Below are 18,409 nucleotides of genomic sequence, written 5' to 3'. Positions count from 1 at the left end.
CTCCCTCCCCATTACACACTGTTTAACTAGCAGACTTACAATTCTAAGGGCACTTTTCGACAGGAACTCTATAGCCTACTAATCATAATTCATTAGAATCATTTTACCCACATACACGGACATTTTAGGTACCAGGTCTGGTAACTAAAATACTAGAAATGAAGCATTATAAAGATGGCTTTGATTACAAATTAAATTAATATAATGTAATATATATATATATATATATATATATATATATATATATATATATATATATATATATATATATATATTCACTGTCTATTGATATACTGTATATGCTGTGTTTATTGATACATAAGGAACCTGTGGTGCAAACAGAACTCTAAGGTACCGGCCTGTTGGTGATTGGGATCCAGTGTTCCCATCAAGCCCTATTATTCAGCGTAAAAAGTAAAGACAAAGAGGATTTATGGAGTCACAGTGAGTCTTGATCTCCTTTGAAATGAGGGAATAAAGGGAATGAGGGCCCATGCAAGTGCTTCACAACGAGATGCTTTCTTTTTGTCTTCCGCTTGTGGTTGCTTTTCACTGTAGACAGGTTTTGACATCAGTCTATGGTCACTGATGAATCTGGCAGATCTAGGATGCTAAGCTTTTATAAAGTTAGTCTTCAGCCTCTGTGGTCAAGTACAGATGTGCTGATTTTGGTCAACTTCCTCTCGTCGTTACTCTGGGACGTGCTACTTCCTGTCTGTGGTCCTGGGCTTCCTTGCTCTTTACTTGCTCTGACACGCCATTTGCCTCCTGTCTCCTCTCTGGCTTTTTTCTACTGTAAAACTGTAGCTTGTAAATCATCTCTGTTCCTCGGTTGTCATTCGGTTACTGACGTACTTGTGTCTTCACTTGTGTCTGGCCAGTTTTTTCAGGATTAGTATAACACCACATTACAGATGTTTGTTTTGTGTAAACAAATCTCACTTTCTGGCTAGTTTGCAGCTTACATTATGTTACAATTTCTGTTGTTTTCATCATACAAGTCCAGCCATTAGGTCCTACATGGAAAGGGAGAAAGAAAGGAGAGGCCCACTCCCAGGATGTGACTTCATCTTTGTAGCGACCTCTGAACCGCATCTTTGAGATCACACCCTCGAACCTCAGATCTCCAACTTCCAAACGTTTTGTAGTATTTCCCCCTCCTAGTGTGTCAGTAACTGAGATAAATACACAGTTTGGGGGAGATGGGACAATATAAGTAATCTTTTCGTGTGTTGTTTATTTGCCGTTCTCAAAAGGGTTCACCATCGAACTTGACAGCAGCCAGCGCGTGAGCTAAAAATAGTTAAAGAGAAGAAATGACACTGAGTATGACAATCAGGAAGTGAAGTGTTAGCATTTTACAACAAGATGTAGAGACAGAAGAGCAAAGAAACACCTCCTGAGAGGCTATAGAAGCTCCCTGACCATCACATAAACATTCAGTCATAGCAAAACAAAAATGGCTGTAATCTTTTCTTTTGTGTGTGTGTGTTTGTGTGTGTGTGTATGTGTGTGTGATTGTAGAACCTATACGCACATTGTCCATTTTATTAGTCCAATCAGCCAATCATGTGGCCTCAGCACAAAGCATAATATCATGCAGACACGAGAGATTTTTAGTACCAAATCAGGCTGCTTTGAGTATTTCTGAAACTGCTGATAAGCTGTGAGTTTCACACATAACTGTCTCTAGAGTTTATATGGAATGGTGTGAAAAAGAAAACGATCCAGTGAGCAGCAGATGCACAGCAGACGTGCCTTATGGATGAGAGGTTGAAAGGAAGAAGGATACTAGAGCTCAAACCCAACAAGCACTCTTTACAAGCCAAAGTTTCCACCTGCAAAACTTAAGGTTTTGTCCCATACAATTCTGTTAAAACTCTAGAGACTTCTGTGTGTGAAAAAGAAAACCAGCTTTTTTTATACTCAAACCACCTGTTCTGGCATCAACAACTAGGTCTCTGAACTCACATTTTACACATTAACAGATTCTTTGGACTTGTATCTGCAGCCGCATGATTAGCTAATTGCAGAATTGAGCAGGTGAACATGTGTTTCATATTAAAGTGGCTGGAGAGTGAATATTGTCTATGCGATGTTCATTTAAAGGACATGCCTGACTAAGAATATCTAGAAGTGCACTGGTGGCTCAGAGTGAAGACAATACGCTGCTGACTGGAAGGTTTGTGAGATATAGGTGGATCAATCCTGCTCTTTGTTTTCATTAAAATATACCTCTGTGTCTGTGCTAAATATATAGCTGAAAATCAAATTGCTTCTTATCTTGCTAGGAATAACATCACATACTATTTTGCAATGTTAAGGAATTTGCCAGCTTTCTTTTCCTTTTGCTAACTGTACTGTGAGGTACTAAAAGTTTGAGAGAAGCCCCACTTAAAAAAAAGAGTAAGCGCAAAGCAAGGCCAAAAGGAGCAATTTACCCCTGCACTCCAATACCGTTTTATCAGTCAAACTGAAGAAATATCTCTGATCTCGCAGTTTGTATAGCTTTTATATAGTTCTATATACTATAGTAATGTGAAAACTACATGAAACCTAAATGTCGTCAATCAAATTGTTTTCTGTTTCTGTTTTTTTTTTCAGCCAAGAGCATAGGGAAGAGTGTTAAAACAGTACTGGAGCACACAGGGAATACACGGGAAGAAGGGAAGTGAATAAAGTAAGGGCAAGGGGCCTTTGTGCAGTGAGCGCAACTCACCTTTACACGCTCACACCTTCATGATGTGGGAGGAGTCAGAGAAGCCAGAGGAAGGGGGAGGGGCCAGGTTGGTCGGGGAGGCGGGGGGACTCAAGGTGATCTGGGCTGCAATGCAATGGAACGAATTGATGGGAAAATTCACACACGACAAATAAATAAATAAATAAATAAATAAATAAATAGGGGTTGTGGAACAGAGAGGTAGTCTGGCATGTTCTTAAAGGACCACAGGTCAGACTGCTGAATAAAAAAAAGCATGACATAAAAAGCTCCAGGAAATGGAACAAAAATGATAAAGAAGTTGCTGAACCACACAGTCAGAACTCATGATCCTGAGCGATTCAGCATCGGCGTGAATGTAGAGAAATGGTATCGAGTGTACAAGTCTACAAATCAAAGATATTATATTTTAAAGGAAAATGAGCTCAAATAAGAAATTATATAACGCAGCAACATGAGAGGTGCTTCTCTTCAGTTGTTTGTCTGTGATAAGATCTAATCTAAAAGAGCTCTAACTTTACCTAACAATATCTTTTATGGTCTGGCATGTACACATGATGTGAGTGTGTCTTGTACATGTGAAATAAATGGCTTAAGAAAAGTCAGTTGAGTTATAAAAGATTAAGCTCTTCACTTTATTGTGATTTGACATTATACTCAGTTCTGCATGGGAAGAGAGAGTACTTCAGAGCAGAGCTGACAGAAGTTCAGATTTTGTAGCTGTAAAATATCTGTACAAAATACTTCAATGAATAAACATTAAGCCTGTATTATTTTTCAATATTTGTTTTATTTTGCAGTTTAGCTTTTTAGAGGTCTGCTCTAAATGCTGTGTGCCACCTTAGCTCTGAAGTATGAGTTTTAAGACAGTGAGGGACAGTGAGAGTGGACAGGGTTGGTGATCGACACAAAGGGTCAAACAGGGGTCAGAGGTCAGAAAGGGGTTGCTCAGGCTCCTCAGGACGACAGGCTTCCTCACCAGAGAGCAGGCGGGAGCGGCGAGATGCCTCGGCTGCCAAAGCGCAGGAGATCTCGATACGTTTCTCCTGTTCCTGCAGCTTCTTCTCAGGGTTTGCCTGCGCTTCCACAGGGCCGTCCAAAACCGGGACAATATTCTGCAGGCTGGGGAGGTACACAGATCTGGTTTATCAACATTTGTCTGTATGCAGTTTGGTATCGTTTGTATGATCCAGTTCCTCAGCTCCTATGACCTAGAAATTTCTAGTCTACCTAGTTTCAATTCACGCTCACTACCAACTTTATTTGGAACCTGTACATTTGCATATCCATGCAGTTATCTATTAGGCCAATCACGCTGCAGCAGAGCAAAGAAAAAAAAAAGAATAAATCACACCAAACCATGTCAAAAGCCTCAGGTAGTGTTTACATCAAGACCAGAATGTAGAAAAATTGTGATTTCCGTCATTGATCATGGCATAGTTTCAGAAACTGCTGATCTCTAGGGAATTTTCTCTTCATATGAGCAACAGTTCTGTGTGTGAAAAAACCTTGTTGATCAGAGAGGTCAACGAATGGCAGAAAGAAAAGAATGGCATATATTCATGGGAACAGTCCCACCCAATATGGATGGGTTATTGAGGATTAGAAAAAAAATCACTCTGGAAATTCAGCTTCTTCAGCTGTCAGGTTTTTGTGAGTCTGTGCCCATGACAGCCTCAGATTCGTGTTCTTGGCTGACAGCGGTGGAAACTGATATTGTTGTCTGCTGTAGTTGCCCATCCACCTCAAGGGCTGATGTTTTATACAGTCTGAGATGCTTTTCTGTTCTCCACTGTTGTGAAGAGTAATTATTTGAATTACTGTAGACTTCCGGTCAGCTGGAACCAATCCGGTACTTCTTTTCTGATCTCTTTCATCAACAAAGTGTTTCAGCCTACAGCTCACAGGATGTTTTTAACACAATCATATGTCAACTCTACTATGCCCCTTTTCCACCGAGGCAGTTTGAGTGCTGGTTCGGAGCCAGAGCCTAATTTAGAACCAGTTCTTTCTGTTTCGACTGCCAAAGCACCGGCTCTGAACCAGGAAAAGTGGTTCTTAAGTAGCACCAAAACGTTGCTGGTTTAGACTTAAGAACCGCTTGCCTTAGGGGCTGTGGGCGGGGCTACTGTTAGCGCATTTGATAATGTACCTTAAGTATACTAATGTTTAATACACTTTTACTTTACCGCAATATGATACATTATCAGCACACATGAAAGTAGTTAGCTACATGCTAAGGCTAACTTTTTTCTGTGTTAATGATAAAATAATGTTATGTACTTTCTCAATTACAACCTCCGTTTATACAGATTACATGGAGCTGCATATACACGTTGGATTCGCTGCATTTGGATGTTAATGTAGGTTCACAAAACCATGAGCATTAACAGTAAAGTAACATCCGCCATCGTTGTGTTCATGTTTGCCGCTGCTGCGCTAACGTTACTGGGAAACGTGACACGTATACAGTGACTTCAGACTCGGCTCTGTGATGGCTCTCTAACCGGTGGAAAGGCAAACCGGTCCTTAGAAGGTTTGCCAGTGGAACCAACTTTGAACCAGCACCAGCGCTAGCTCTGAACCAGCACCCGGTTCTTTTTGGTGGAAAAGGGGCTTAGAGACTGATGTGTGTAAAAATCCCAGAAGATCAGCCGTTTCTGAAATACTCCAACCAGCTCATCAAAACAAACCCTGGTTAAAGTCACAGAGCTCACACTTTTTTCCCATTCTAATATTTGATGTGATAATTAACTGATGCTCTTCATCTGTATCAGTAGGATGTTTTACACTGCATCGATGCCACAAGATTGGCTGATTAGATAACTGCCTAAAATGAGCAGGTGTAAGTATTTCTGTTAAAGTGTATATTTAACTGCTTCTAACTCAGTCTGAGGTTAACAAAGTCTACGAGACGTTAGCGGTTTCAGTGTTTATCTACAGAAATTCATCTAGAATGCAGGGTAAAGAGTAAACTGATTTATACTGCAATTTTTTTAACCAACAACATAAAACAAACTCACATTAAACAACTAACTCTAACCTTTGAAATATTCTGAGGCGGTCTAACAGACTAGCAAACCTACAACACTCCAAATCACTGCTATACAGTACATCTGTGTGTAAACAATAGGCAGCGGCAGCCTACTTTGACTTGGCAATGAGTGTCTTTATCCGTTCCACCTTCTTCTGTTTCTCTCTCTCCTCCTCTGGGCTAAGCGGCATGCTGGGCTCCATTTCCAAATACCGCTCTGGAATTAACACTTTGTCTGGGGCAGACAGCTGAAAATAGCGTGATAAAAATGTATTACCTCACAAAGCAACCTCTGTGAGTTTGCATGTTATTTTCAGTTACCTGGGATAGCAGGATCTAAAGAGATTCATGATGGTTAGATCATATTTGGAATGTAATCCAGGTTTATTAAACCAACTGCATTCATGTGGAAATTGAAAAAGCATTTGGCTTAAGATTAATAACTCAATTAAACGAATAAAAAACAATCTATTTGTCATCAGTTGCAGTTTAGTTTTGTGAAGCCAAATTTTCATTTAGTGTCACCCATATATTATATATAATAATGTCATCTACGAGAAAATAATTAAAAGTAATAAACGAGAAGAGACAGTACAGTGATTTACCTCTTTGCTTATATCCAGCTCATAACTGTCAGCCTCCACCTGTCTACGTAGCCGGGCAATTTCTTCCCTTGGAGACTCCACACCTTCCCCTCGTACGGCAGCCTCCAGGCCCTTTATGTCCACCTCATGGGCAGTCACTCTTCTCCTCACCTACAAGACAGCCAATTAACATACCTGTAATCCAAACTGAATTGTCATGTCTGACTTGTGGACATATCTGTCTATTGTTCCTGACTTGCTGGACATCCATTTGTCAGAATATTTGAATTAAATACACTGTCTTATGGCTTCAGTTATCAGTTGAAATTCATCAGATTATTCATTAATCATGAAGAATATACCACTAATTCAGACATTGTTACATACTAATCCAAAACATATCAAACAACCCAAATACCTGAAATGAATAAATCAGAGTTTAAACATTACCAGCAGAAATGTGTTATCAATGCTACACTAATCTTTTAAATGGCTTTTAAATCTGCTACAGTAAATCCCCCATGACAGATTATAAGACATCTTCTGGGCTACAAGTCTCGATTATTATCTGCGAGTAAACAAACAAGAAACAAAAACCTAAGGTTTTATATGGCTTGGGTGTCTGATAAGCCAGTGTCAGGATGAAGAGAAGATAATAATGTGTAAAGAGGTGCTAACCACTCTGTAGTGGACCGAAGGTTTGAGGCCATCCAAGTTCTGGTTGTTGGATAGATTAAGGCTGCGTCTCTTGTCTTTCACCGAACTGCTCTGGTTCCGACGTATCCTCTCATTCTGCTCCTCTACGCTCATCTTAGACTTTGCTTCTGCCGGGAACACAGCGCTCTTTGGCCTCTCCTAGAAATGAACAAGGATAATAATTACATTTTATGTCATGTTAATGTACAAGATTTGGGTTTTTCAGTAATTTGCAAAATGAGTCTTTTAGCTTCTTCTTGTGTCCTTGCTAACAATCGCTGCTAATCTATATTGATAATTAATGTGATTTATTATAATCATTTAGAAATGACACTAATGACCCACCCTGGAGATGTGACCATTAGGCACTTTCCCGTTCCTCTTATAGACACCATCCTTGTCATCTGTAGGAGATTTAGTCCTGGGTGGGACAATACCAACTGCACAAAAAATATCTTACATTAGCAATGTGCTCTAAGTGATATGCATATTAAAACAGAATTTTGTTTGCTAATTCATACTTGTATGTCTGAACCTGTTGAGTTTTCGGAGCACAAACACCCTTCAAATTCTCAAATTCAAATTAAAATTCAAGATTAAGAGCCGAGTCTCAGAGGACTGTGTTCTCTCCTACCTTTGTTGCCTTGTCTGTCTTGCTCCATGTCATAATCGTTGGTCTTTTCCTCCAATGAACTGAAGTTGTGCTAGACAAGAAAGCAGAATAAATTAATACTTTAGCAATACTTTAGTCAAACCTACTAATACAGTCTCTATGCCAGGATAAAAGGATTGCTGAATGTGGAAGAATGAATCACTGAATATTTTGTTAATGCATTGTCAAAAAGAGCTTTTTAAAATAGCAAGCATAGTAAGAAATACTGAACGGAGAAAGAAATGGATATTAGAAATGGAAAGTGAAAAATGTGAGCGAAGATGAAGAGGACGAATGCAAGTGAGATGATGATGATGATAACCATTGATGGTAAATGATGAAGGGGTTGCTGGATGGAGATGATCAGTTGAATAATATATAAAGGACTGACTATACACGGGGTCCTGATATGACAGTGGCTCTGACGTTAGGGACTGTGCACTGTGTTATATTTGGTTAAGATGGCTTTTATACTCCGAGATACCTTTCGGCTGTGCGTGTCTTTGTCTTCCTTATAGCTGTCCATGCTGCGTAGCCAGGCATTGCTGCTGTAAGGGAGGGGAGGGACAGGGGGCATGATTGTGGTGGGGTCCAGGGGCTGGTAAGACTTAGGGAGTGGGGGCCGTGGAGGACCAATCTCCTGAAAATGGGAGGGAAGGACAGGGAGAGCGAGAGAAAGAGAGAGAGAGAGCGAGAGAGAGAAGTATATAGCCCAAGAAAGAAAAGGACAGACAAAAAGGATTAGGAGGAGGAGAAGGACGGAAACAGCTGTGCATCAGGAGTTATTCAGCCAGGCAGAGAGCAGAGAGGTGCATGGGATATTTCTGTAATTCTTTTAAACTGGCCTGCACACAGAGCAAACCATAAACAGTAAGTCCTAAAAGGTCTGCTTTGGAGACATGATCATGATATTCTGCCTGAATAATCAAGATCATTTTAAGTTTAGAGCATGCGCCTTTGGTTTTGTCATAGAATAAAAATGTGCAGCTCAGTTTGCTCTAACTGATCATTTCAGACTCCTTTGGAACCAGCAAAAGGTGAAACCACTACAAAGATGGATTTGCCTACAAAAAAAAATCTAGCCTTTGTACATAAACAGGCACGGCAGAAAGCCTAGAGCTACGACAAGAACAAGGACACAACCATTGAGAAGACAGGTAATATATTGTTAGTGCATTGAGTGAGGTTTGAGGTTGATTGTTTTATATAAAGAATGCTTTTATATATTAAATATTATATATTATTTTATATATTAAAGCAGCGTTTTGACATCAATTATATCCCAGATTAGGATCCAACTGAGAATTATTTAAAGGGAGCTCAACAAATAGCATGGGGTCTAAATCAGGAAACACATCTTGACTAAATGAAATGAAACAATAACCTGAATCTCATCACTGAGTTAACTGAACAATGTTAACACTGTTTTTGTGTTAATTCATGCAAAGATAAAAAAATCTGAGTTTTGACCAAAAGTGAGTTTTTCTGCCATAGCCAACATGCATATAAAGACTAGGCAAAGAGCAAGAAGTCAGTTTACCAAATGCAGCTGCAAAAACATCTGTCGGTTATGTTACATTTTAGTGGCTTACCTCAGTTGCCAGCTGTTTTGTGGGTGAATTCTGGGAGCCGGGTGCAGGTGAGAAAGGGCTGAGGGGGCTGGTTAGACTCACGGAGCTTAGTGGGCTCGCTGGACTGTTTGTGCTGAAGGAACCTGATGCTGCACTGGCTGCACACAAATAACGTAACAGAGTTAAAATAAAGCTGTCTATATTTATACTCACTGGCCAATTTAATAGGAACTCCTGTAGACATGTTCATTCATTTTAATCAGCCAAATTCTCGAATGTTTGCTGAGCTTGTGCCCACTGTAGCCTCAGATTACTGTATTTAGCTGAAAGGTGCTGAACCTAATGTGGTCTTCACTATGTACTGCATCAGCTATATACAGTATGGTTGAAATGACAATAAAATCTTCTTGACCTGACTTGACATGAGATGCTTTTCAGTTCACTACGGTTGTAAAGAGTGCATATTTGAGTTACCATAGACTTCCCTTCAGCTCGTACTAGTCTGACCATTCTCCTCTAACCTCTCTCTTTACCAAGGCAATGCAGCGCACTAAATGTTTTTTCCCCAACTCTAGAGTCTGTTGTGTGTGAAAATTCAAGGAAATAAGCACATCAAGCACAGACAAACATGTTTTGAACATAAAGCCAGTGAAATCATACATTTTTCCCATCATGCTGATGCCAGTGTACAGGAGCAGGTGTACAGGAGCTCCTATTATAGTAATGCATGAATTAATATGCGTATGCAAGCATGTATTTATTTATGCAGTGTAAACATGAATGCTGACCTCTGTGCTTAGCTGTATCTGTGCCTCGAGAAGGATTGTTCTTGTGCAGCCCCTCGAGCACATCCTGAATCCTCCAGAACTCTTTCTGCAGGTGTCTGTGGACCATCTCACTCTGGAAAAAAAAAAACAACACGGAATGTTTTGTGGATGGGAGACATTTTTATGTCCATTGCTATATTATTATTATTATTATTATTCTCTCTCTCTCTCTCTCTCTCTCTCTCTCTTTCTCTCACTTTTAAAAAATGTCAGCTTTTTTCGTCTTGACCTGGATTTTTCACCTAAATGGCTATTGAGTTACTCAGCCCTACTTTTTACTCCTTTCATCAGAAAGCTGATTTATTACAATTGTGAGACACTGACATGCATTATGCATAAACACCATCAGGGGTTTCACAGAAATGAATGTTTGCTCATGAATTGATAATGAGCCTTTTATATGCTAATCAATAATTAATCATATGCAGATTTATCCATGAGCTGTGAAGAAGTTGTCCTTTTTTCAATTCTCCGACAAATGTAATGTGAGATTAACAGATCCCTGTGATTACATTTCACTGCTGTCAGTCTTCTGGTGTATCTTTTGTATGATTGCAATCACTGTTCTTTTTAACACTATTTGTTTTGTGTATTTCTGCTGCCGAACGTAATCGGTTGTTTCAGTGAACTGTCATGTTGCTGCAAAAGTGCACAGTATTACTGTATAGGTCACTTAACAGAAATGAAATGAGCATGTGCTTAAGTCTAGGCCTTAAAAAGAATAAAGACCAGATGCCATGAATGTGAATTTGATGAGGATGATGGTGATGATGAGGATCATGTACCTGTCCTCCAGAATTCAGCTGTTCCCACAGGTCCCCATGAATAGCATTCACCTCATCCTCCAGAGCGTCAAGCTCCATTTTAAAGGTGGCCAGAGCCTGAGAAAACCAGACATGAAGCTAATTAGCAGCTGTTGGGTTTGACACTCACACTTACAGTTCATGAGTGAGCTTTCCCTACATTTTGTGCATAAACTGGTCATTTGCTTGCTACATAATATAGTAATAGTATAATAGTATAACAGTAATCCATACAACCATAAAAAATATCAATATATTCTTTCTAACTGCATGTTGGATGAATTGCAATGTCAAAGATCAGCGCTACAGGCCTTAAACACTTCATGGTTTTCTCTGCTTGTTGCCAGATAAAGGGCTTGATAAAGAACATGTTAAAGCATCACTCTGAGACACTGAGAGTTTCACAAAGCTATTTTAAAGCACGGCGTACACTGGAAGCCTGAGAGAGCTCTCCCCGGACATTGATGAGTTGATTCTGTAAGCTTTCCTTCTTCAGCTGCAGTTTCTCTATGGTCAGGGGCTGAGTCCTGGAAAGCTCCATGTCCTGATGGGTGGCCACCAGAGTGGCCTCCAAGTTATCCTGCAAAGTTTGAAACACACAGGACAAAAAGGATGACACAAGAGTTTAACGCTCATTTACAACATAACAATGGCTGTGCTACTAATCCGGACTAATCACTGTGCACAAATGTGCGTTCATCTTATTGCATTCAGGTCTGAATAACAATCTTAAGAACATAAATACGAGTTATGTTCAGTTGAAAATAAACCTGAAAATTGTTTTGTTAAAACATGAACGACCTGCATATTAATCCTTACTGTATCATCAATGTCTTCACTGATGATTTAATCTATAAGAAAATCCTTTAACTTAAATTTTCTGGAATAAACTTGAATCACCATCTTGCTCTATTTTCAGATTAGCTTCCTTACATTAACCATAATGCTGTTCAGCTACCTGCTAACTGCAGTGCAACTTGCTAACTTGCATCCTGGAACTTTTTGCTGTAGTATTACTGATGTTTCAAGTCTCTCCAAATTCTATGCTGGATTTCTCATTATGTTAAATGTTGATTGGTGGGTGAGAAAAGAAACTTGCACTTTTTGATCATTACCCCTTATGTTTGAGAGAGCTGAATTGTTTTCAGATGACTAATATATTCTTTTGGGAATAATAAAAAAAAAAGCAGGGAATTTCTTGGGAATTAGTTGCAAAGTCACTATGAGCACCTACAAATATTTAACCTGTTCAAGGGTGATTTTTTTTTCTCTATTTATTCACTCTAACATCCCAATAAGTGTCAAAATTCAAACTACCTTTTCCATTCGCAGCCGATGTACTACAGCTTCCTGCTCCTTCATAAGCCTGTTCTGCTCAAACAAGCGATTCAGGAGTTTCTATACAAAGGAAAAAACATGAATATCAAATACAAACCTGTGCAAAAAAAAAGATATAAGAAAGAAAAAGTTTAAGAAAGGTATAAGAAATAGAAATTATCCTTTGTTTATTACACTGTACATTATTGAACTGAATTTTGTCATAAAAGTCATAAAAGTGAAGACTTACACTGGTCTCAATTTCATTGATCTTCAGCGTGGGATGCAGGTCCCTGTAAATATCATGTGCTGGAGGCACCTAAAATCAGCCACAAAGAAGGAGCAATATTTTTTACAAGACATTCACCAGATTCAGCATTGACACATTCTGACACCTACAGCAAAAAAACAAACAAACAAACAAACGTTTTCTGCAGCAGCGCAATCCATTCCCATATGCTGTGATAATGATGCTGTGATAATGATAAGTGTGGGGAAACACAATATAGTAGAGGGTTCTAGTGTTTTCTGGCACATGGTGAAAGAGACATCACACATATGACTCATACACATGATTAAACAAGGGACATAATGCTTTTAAAATAGGAAAATGTGACACAAAAGACAAGGGCACCAAACATGAACACAAACGTCTGAGCAACCAAAAGCAACATAAAAGTAACACTGAAATCCGCACTTCTGGGAGCAATAAAGGAAGAATATCAACCTAAATGAATAGCAATAGAAGTTCTACAACATCACCTAACATCCAACATGCTGAGCTTAGGCAGAGAGGCAGGCTTTGCGTTTGCTTTTGCCAAGCTCATACCAGCTAAGGATTTATTTGAGCCTTAAAGTGGCAGCGAGAGGCTGAAATGAATCCCAGCGGTGGATCTTTCAAGAAATATGAAACTGAAGCCTGCCTCCTGAAGCCAATCTAATTTCTCTTACTTGTGAGAATAACTTTGCTCTGAGGGTGGAACGATCAACCGTTCTGGTTACCATTCCCATTAGGAAATCTCCCTCCATTGCCTGAGAGAAAAAACACCATCATTTGCTGAGGGTTTTTTTTCTCATTACCAGTCAGCTGGGGAAGTACCACACTACCACACACTATTTGCCTTAAACAATAGTTTCTGTTGACTATAATGTAAAAAAAAACATTTAATGTGCCATATTTGACCAAAAATAAAGTATAGATGTCATAATATCTCACATAATTAATGCTCAGGCCCTATATATATGGGATTACTTTACATGAGGGGGTTGGTGGAATTATTATCCGTGATTTTAGTCCTACAGAGATCCATGCACAAGCCTTGTAACAAGCAGACAATATAATCAGCTTTCATTACAAATATGAGGTTAAGATACTCCTGTAATGTTCGTAATTTATTATTTATTCCGTGGGACTTGATCAACAGACCTCCTAAGGAAGGCTTATGAATGAATCCTTGTTAAAGCATAACGTGTCTTATTTATATAAGGACTAATCTGCACACATAAAAACAAAACCCTCTTTCCATCCATATTCTATACATTTATCAGCTGCTGCCTGAATGTCCCGCCTAAAAAGACAACTCGATTTTGAACCCTTAGTGGTACTTTGTTACATAGGATGCACAACAAGTAACATCATTTTAGTTTAATAGTGTTAAAAATGATTCAACTAGAACTTTCTGCAGTGTATCACATATAACATTTTAGCTTCCACTTCTACAGAATAAAGTTGGGTCAGTATGTTCCAGATATTATCAATAACTGCCATTTTATTGCCTGCATTGTCATAACATTTTTCCTATAAAATCCAACACCTACATTTTTTACACTAATACTTGAAGAATGTTTTCAGATTTATTTCTCTCAGGAAATACTGATTTTTTTTTTTTAAATATACAATTTATTTAGATATAAGAAATGGGAAGTCACACAAAAGGAAAGAGTCGAAGAAAGAGTGTGACAAGACAGTGAATGTAGGAGTTTGAGTGGAATAGGGGGTATGACAGCCTAAAGTAATCACACCTTCATGTTATCACAAACATGGTACTGTACGTTTAAGGTTCATTGCTGTAGCAGTGTTAATGTTGAGAGCGGTGCTGTATGAGCCGTACAGCACTGACTGTGCCGGGTTAAGCGTACCTGCTGATCGAGGTAATCCAAGTTCCTCTGAAGCTGCAGGTCTAAAATGTCATCCTGGTGTAAGTAGTAGCAGCAGCAGCAGCAGGTCAGTCACATACAGAAGCAGTACACGGCGTGGCCATAGCAGCAAAGCCCCACACACACAGAAAGACAAAGAGACATAGGACGTAGGAGACAGAAAACCAGTGCAGAGACGGTCATAGAGTCAGATACAGAGAAAGACACAGGTATACGTGATAGAATGGAAGTGGACAGAGTAGCGTACATTATTTCCAACAAAAACCAAGAAGAAGACAGAGAGGGAAATAGAAAAACAAAAACAAATAGAAAAAAAAAAATTAACAGGACACAAATATGGACACAATACGAGTTGTCACTCAAGCATCCTTTAGCAACATAAGCCAATCAAACAGTTGTGTGTAGTTTCTAACACAAAATGCCATGACTAGAAAAGTGAACCAAATTACTAGAACCTACCATTTTGCCATGTACAGAGGGAGAGGCTGGGTAATTGTAATGGTAAACATTTTGCGTAAGAGACCGTCGATCCCCAGGAAAATCATACTAAAAGAAACAGATCGGAAAAGCAGAAAAGTTGAAACCATAAACGATTAGACAACTACATGATTACTATATTATTTTGTGGGTAAGTTAAGATATTTGGTTAAAATATGTAAGATATTTGTTGTATAAACTTTGAAAACCCTAGTAACTGATTATGTAAGAAAAACTACATAAATCATACAAATCCATTCAACTATAAACCTCTTTTCTAATGATCTGCATGACATAACAGAGACAAGTCACAGAACTATAGTCTGCTATAGTCTATTATATTAAAAAACAGAATAATATAATAAATCTTCTATATTTCCTCACAGCTAGAACTGCAAATATGATCTCAGACAAATTCAACATTGTATGAAATGCAAGCGAGTCTTCAGATACTATGAACTAAAGTATATGAAACAACATGAAACATAACTTCCTGCCATTGCGTCTCTTCACCTCCCTCCTCCCTCCTTAGTAACAAACTGTTCAGCATCTTTCCATCCAGGAAGTGATACAGGACCATTCGCACCAGAACCTGCAGTTCCAGAGCCAGTTTTTTTCCCCACAGCCATAAGCCTACTGAACTCTACACTACACCAGACATCTCACTGTCTGTAATCACGTTGCAGTTCTGCTCCACCCTTACCCTAGTTTACATCCATTTATGTATATTATCTGTACATACACTGTATATTTCTTGGTTACTCTTGTATATCGTCGCTGTTGGGCGGAAACCTCGTATGTCCAGATTTGGTCAATTTCATATTTTTTCACATATCGATGCTATTGGTCAGTCCCCACGTGGGTCTGTTATTTTTACAAGTTATTAACCAATCTAAAGTCTTGAAAATAGCTTGAGCACAAATCTCTTAACTCCACTGGACACTTCAACTGTCCACCTCTTCCTCACTCCGTGGGAGAGCTTCGCGGCATATTTCTCCTCAAGAAGAGTCAACGGATCATCACGTCTTCTGAGGTAAATGTCTTCAAAACACTGGGCTTAAAGAAAAAAAAATCTTGACCCCCACTAGTTCTGGTGCTCGTCTGAGGACAGGAATTTAGCGCAAGACAATCCACTGCAACGTGGACTAAACCCTGTGCACTGCAGATAAGGTACAGCGTTTTCTTAATTTCTTGAAAAGTAATGGTTTTGGAGATACGAGGATTCCGCCTGACAGCGACGATATACAATGTACATAATGCACACATTTGCACAAATAAAAAATGTTATTTTTTTGAGACATATTATGCTTTGTCTATACAACTGGCACATATTCCTATGCTATTCTTATGCACATACAACCTGCCATTACTTTATTTATTGTCATACATATACTGACATATTTATCTGCACTTGTTCCTTTGCACATATTTTTTTCTATTTGCACTTCTGGTAGATGCTAAACAGCATTTTGTTGCTATGTACCTATACTATGCAATGACAATAAAGTTGTATCCTGAGGAACGTTTTTTCAGCCACTCGAGGTGTGTTTTTATCTCAGAAACCAGGTACAATTTTATATCCTTGACTATAGTTCAGATCTACTTTGAAAATAATTAGGAGTGGTTATAAGTGGTTATGAGGATGTAAATGCTGCTTCCTGAATGGAGATAATCCCTTTAGATTCTTAAAAGTTTTTATAAAACTGGACCATTTGATTATAATAAATTTTTACCTTGGGGGAACTGAGAGACCTTCGCATGCTGTAGACTGATGGGTCAGCGTAGATGCCCTCATCTCTAAGCCGCCCAGGCATTCTGTCAAACCGTACACTAGGAGAGCGTGCTGGCGAGATGAAGCTTGGGGGTCCGGGTGAGTAGGCACCTCCCGATGATGAAGAGGGTGAGCGTGGCACTGAGCGTGAGCGTGGCTGCAGTGACAGACGCCTCATGGTCCCCTGGGTTGACTCTAGCTGGGTGTAATAAGCAGGATGTGTTCCAGGACCCCCCATCATCCACTGGGGCTCACGGGGAGGCCCAAAGGGAGCAGAGTCCCTCAGTGAACGCCGTTTTTCCGCTGCCGTCCAACGGGGCGGCATCCTGTCGTAGGCAGCTGACATGGAGCAGATGCTTTCAGGCCGAATTCCTGAAGGGTACAGTGGATACTCCTCAGAGTACTGAGGGGCACCATAAACACCATAGTAGTCTGCTGACATTCCTCGGTTCATCGTGTAGTACCGTGCTGGACTGTAGGGAAAGATGGATGAGCAGAACAGAGCAGAGGTCATCCTACCAATTCTCAGTCATTACTCTCAGCTGACACACTTTTCTGCCCAGTTTTGTCACCTGTCTATTCCTTCCCTTCCCCAGCCAGCTATCCGCAAATCCTACAACAGCTACCAACCAGGGAGGATGAAGGATAACATACACATCCTCTAAAATATGAAAATATGAAAAAGAACTTTTTAAACTGCAGCTAATTCTACATCACCAGAAAGCAAAGAGCACACAGAAAAAGCTATCTCCCCTCTCCCGTTAATACATGAAGGACTCACAGAAGTAGTGAGTTGCAATCAACAGTAGACAGATTGTGCCACCCATGATGCCACACATTCATTAGAAATATTACAGTAATACCCCATTCTGCATCCATACCTCCGGAGGTCCTCCTGAGGCAACATGCTGCGCCGCTGGTTCACCCACTGCTGTAACTGTGTCATGGAGCTCTTCCTTTGTGCCATCCTCTCAGGCCCCGTCCTGGGCACAAAGCCCCTGCGCAGCACCATGTTCTCTTGGGCCTCGGGCTGCACCTCATGCAGCTCTCTTATGTTCTCCTGAGAAGGGTAGCCTGAACCATAGTTACTCCATCCGTTAGGATGATGAGGAGGCAGGCATCCCCTCTCCCCAAGCCGGCTGTCCATATCTGTTGACACTGGTGTGGTGGAAGCTGGTATCGCTCTTCTTTCTACCCCATTTACTCCACGTTTCTCAGGCTCGTGTTGCTCAGTTCTTGAGTCCTCGTCTTCTGTACAAGACTTCGGCTCTGGTGCTGGTGTCACTGGGATGTGGTTTTGTTCCTCTGTAGAGATGGACTCTGAGGTTTTTCTACAGAATTAATAAGGACAGAAAATCTGTGTAATGTAAAGTAATGAAGTGCAACACTAATGACGCAAATAAGCACTTTAAATGCTGATGCAATCAGATAATGTAGATTCATTTAAAAATGGAGGTTTTTCATAATGAAGTTGTTTATTCTGGATATTAGAGAAAACTGCAGGATGCACATGAACAGAAGGTTGCATGCCTACATCTGTGTGTGTACCTAATCGGGGGTAAAACATGGACACTGGCTGCCGCATTCATGGCTTGGATCCACTCCTCCCTATCCTCCAAGCTGTCAGTGCTGAAGTAGTATGTACGAATCCCAGCGTGTTCTGCCTGCAAACAGAATGTAATACTTCCTTTAGTGTCTTGCCCTTCCTCCTTTTCTCCTTCCATGTCTTGTTCCCCTGCCTCAAACCAGACCTGTAAGACAGAAAAAAAACAAAAAAAAACAAATTCAGTATCAGGTTTAT

At 39.9% G+C, this 18,409-nt stretch overlaps 1 protein-coding gene across 7 annotated transcripts in view; it reads right to left on the bottom strand.

The window, feature by feature from the left end:
- Positions 1–265: 265 nt before the first annotated feature.
- Positions 266–18,409, bottom strand: part of plekha6 (pleckstrin homology domain containing, family A member 6) — a 56,124-nt gene continuing 37,980 nt past the window's right edge. For 5 of the 7 annotated variants that reach the window (XM_060858084.1, XM_060858085.1, XM_060858088.1 and 2 more), the window contains 19 exons: positions 18,157–18,359; positions 17,490–17,939; positions 16,571–17,081; positions 14,820–14,906; positions 14,343–14,396; positions 12,454–12,522; positions 12,204–12,284; positions 11,317–11,466; positions 10,869–10,964; positions 10,045–10,156; positions 9,278–9,414; positions 7,668–7,737; positions 7,379–7,473; positions 7,016–7,192; positions 6,359–6,508; positions 5,868–6,001; positions 3,699–3,841; positions 2,720–2,824; positions 266–1,293 (listed from right to left, as the gene is read on the bottom strand). In XM_060858084.1, coding sequence (XP_060714067.1) covers positions 2,730–2,824; positions 3,699–3,841; positions 5,868–6,001; positions 6,359–6,508; positions 7,016–7,192; positions 7,379–7,473; positions 7,668–7,737; positions 9,278–9,414; positions 10,045–10,156; positions 10,869–10,964; positions 11,317–11,466; positions 12,204–12,284; positions 12,454–12,522; positions 14,343–14,396; positions 14,820–14,906; positions 16,571–17,081; positions 17,490–17,939; positions 18,157–18,359 — 2,814 coding nt within the window. In that variant the 3' untranslated portion in view covers positions 266–1,293; positions 2,720–2,729. The remainder of the gene's footprint in view (positions 1,294–2,719; positions 2,825–3,698; positions 3,842–5,867; positions 6,002–6,358; positions 6,509–7,015; positions 7,193–7,378; positions 7,474–7,667; positions 7,738–9,277; positions 9,415–10,044; positions 10,157–10,868; positions 10,965–11,316; positions 11,467–12,203; positions 12,285–12,453; positions 12,523–14,342; positions 14,397–14,819; positions 14,907–16,570; positions 17,082–17,489; positions 17,940–18,156; positions 18,360–18,409) is intronic. The other 2 variants (XM_060858087.1, XM_060858086.1) reach the window with 2 other exon arrangements.

The sequence above is a fragment of the Tachysurus vachellii genome, chromosome 22, assembly GCF_030014155.1.
Source record: "Tachysurus vachellii isolate PV-2020 chromosome 22, HZAU_Pvac_v1, whole genome shotgun sequence".
Classification (NCBI taxonomy): Eukaryota; Metazoa; Chordata; class Actinopteri; order Siluriformes; family Bagridae; genus Tachysurus; species Tachysurus vachellii.
This window is presented reverse-complemented; position numbering and strand designations above follow the sequence as displayed.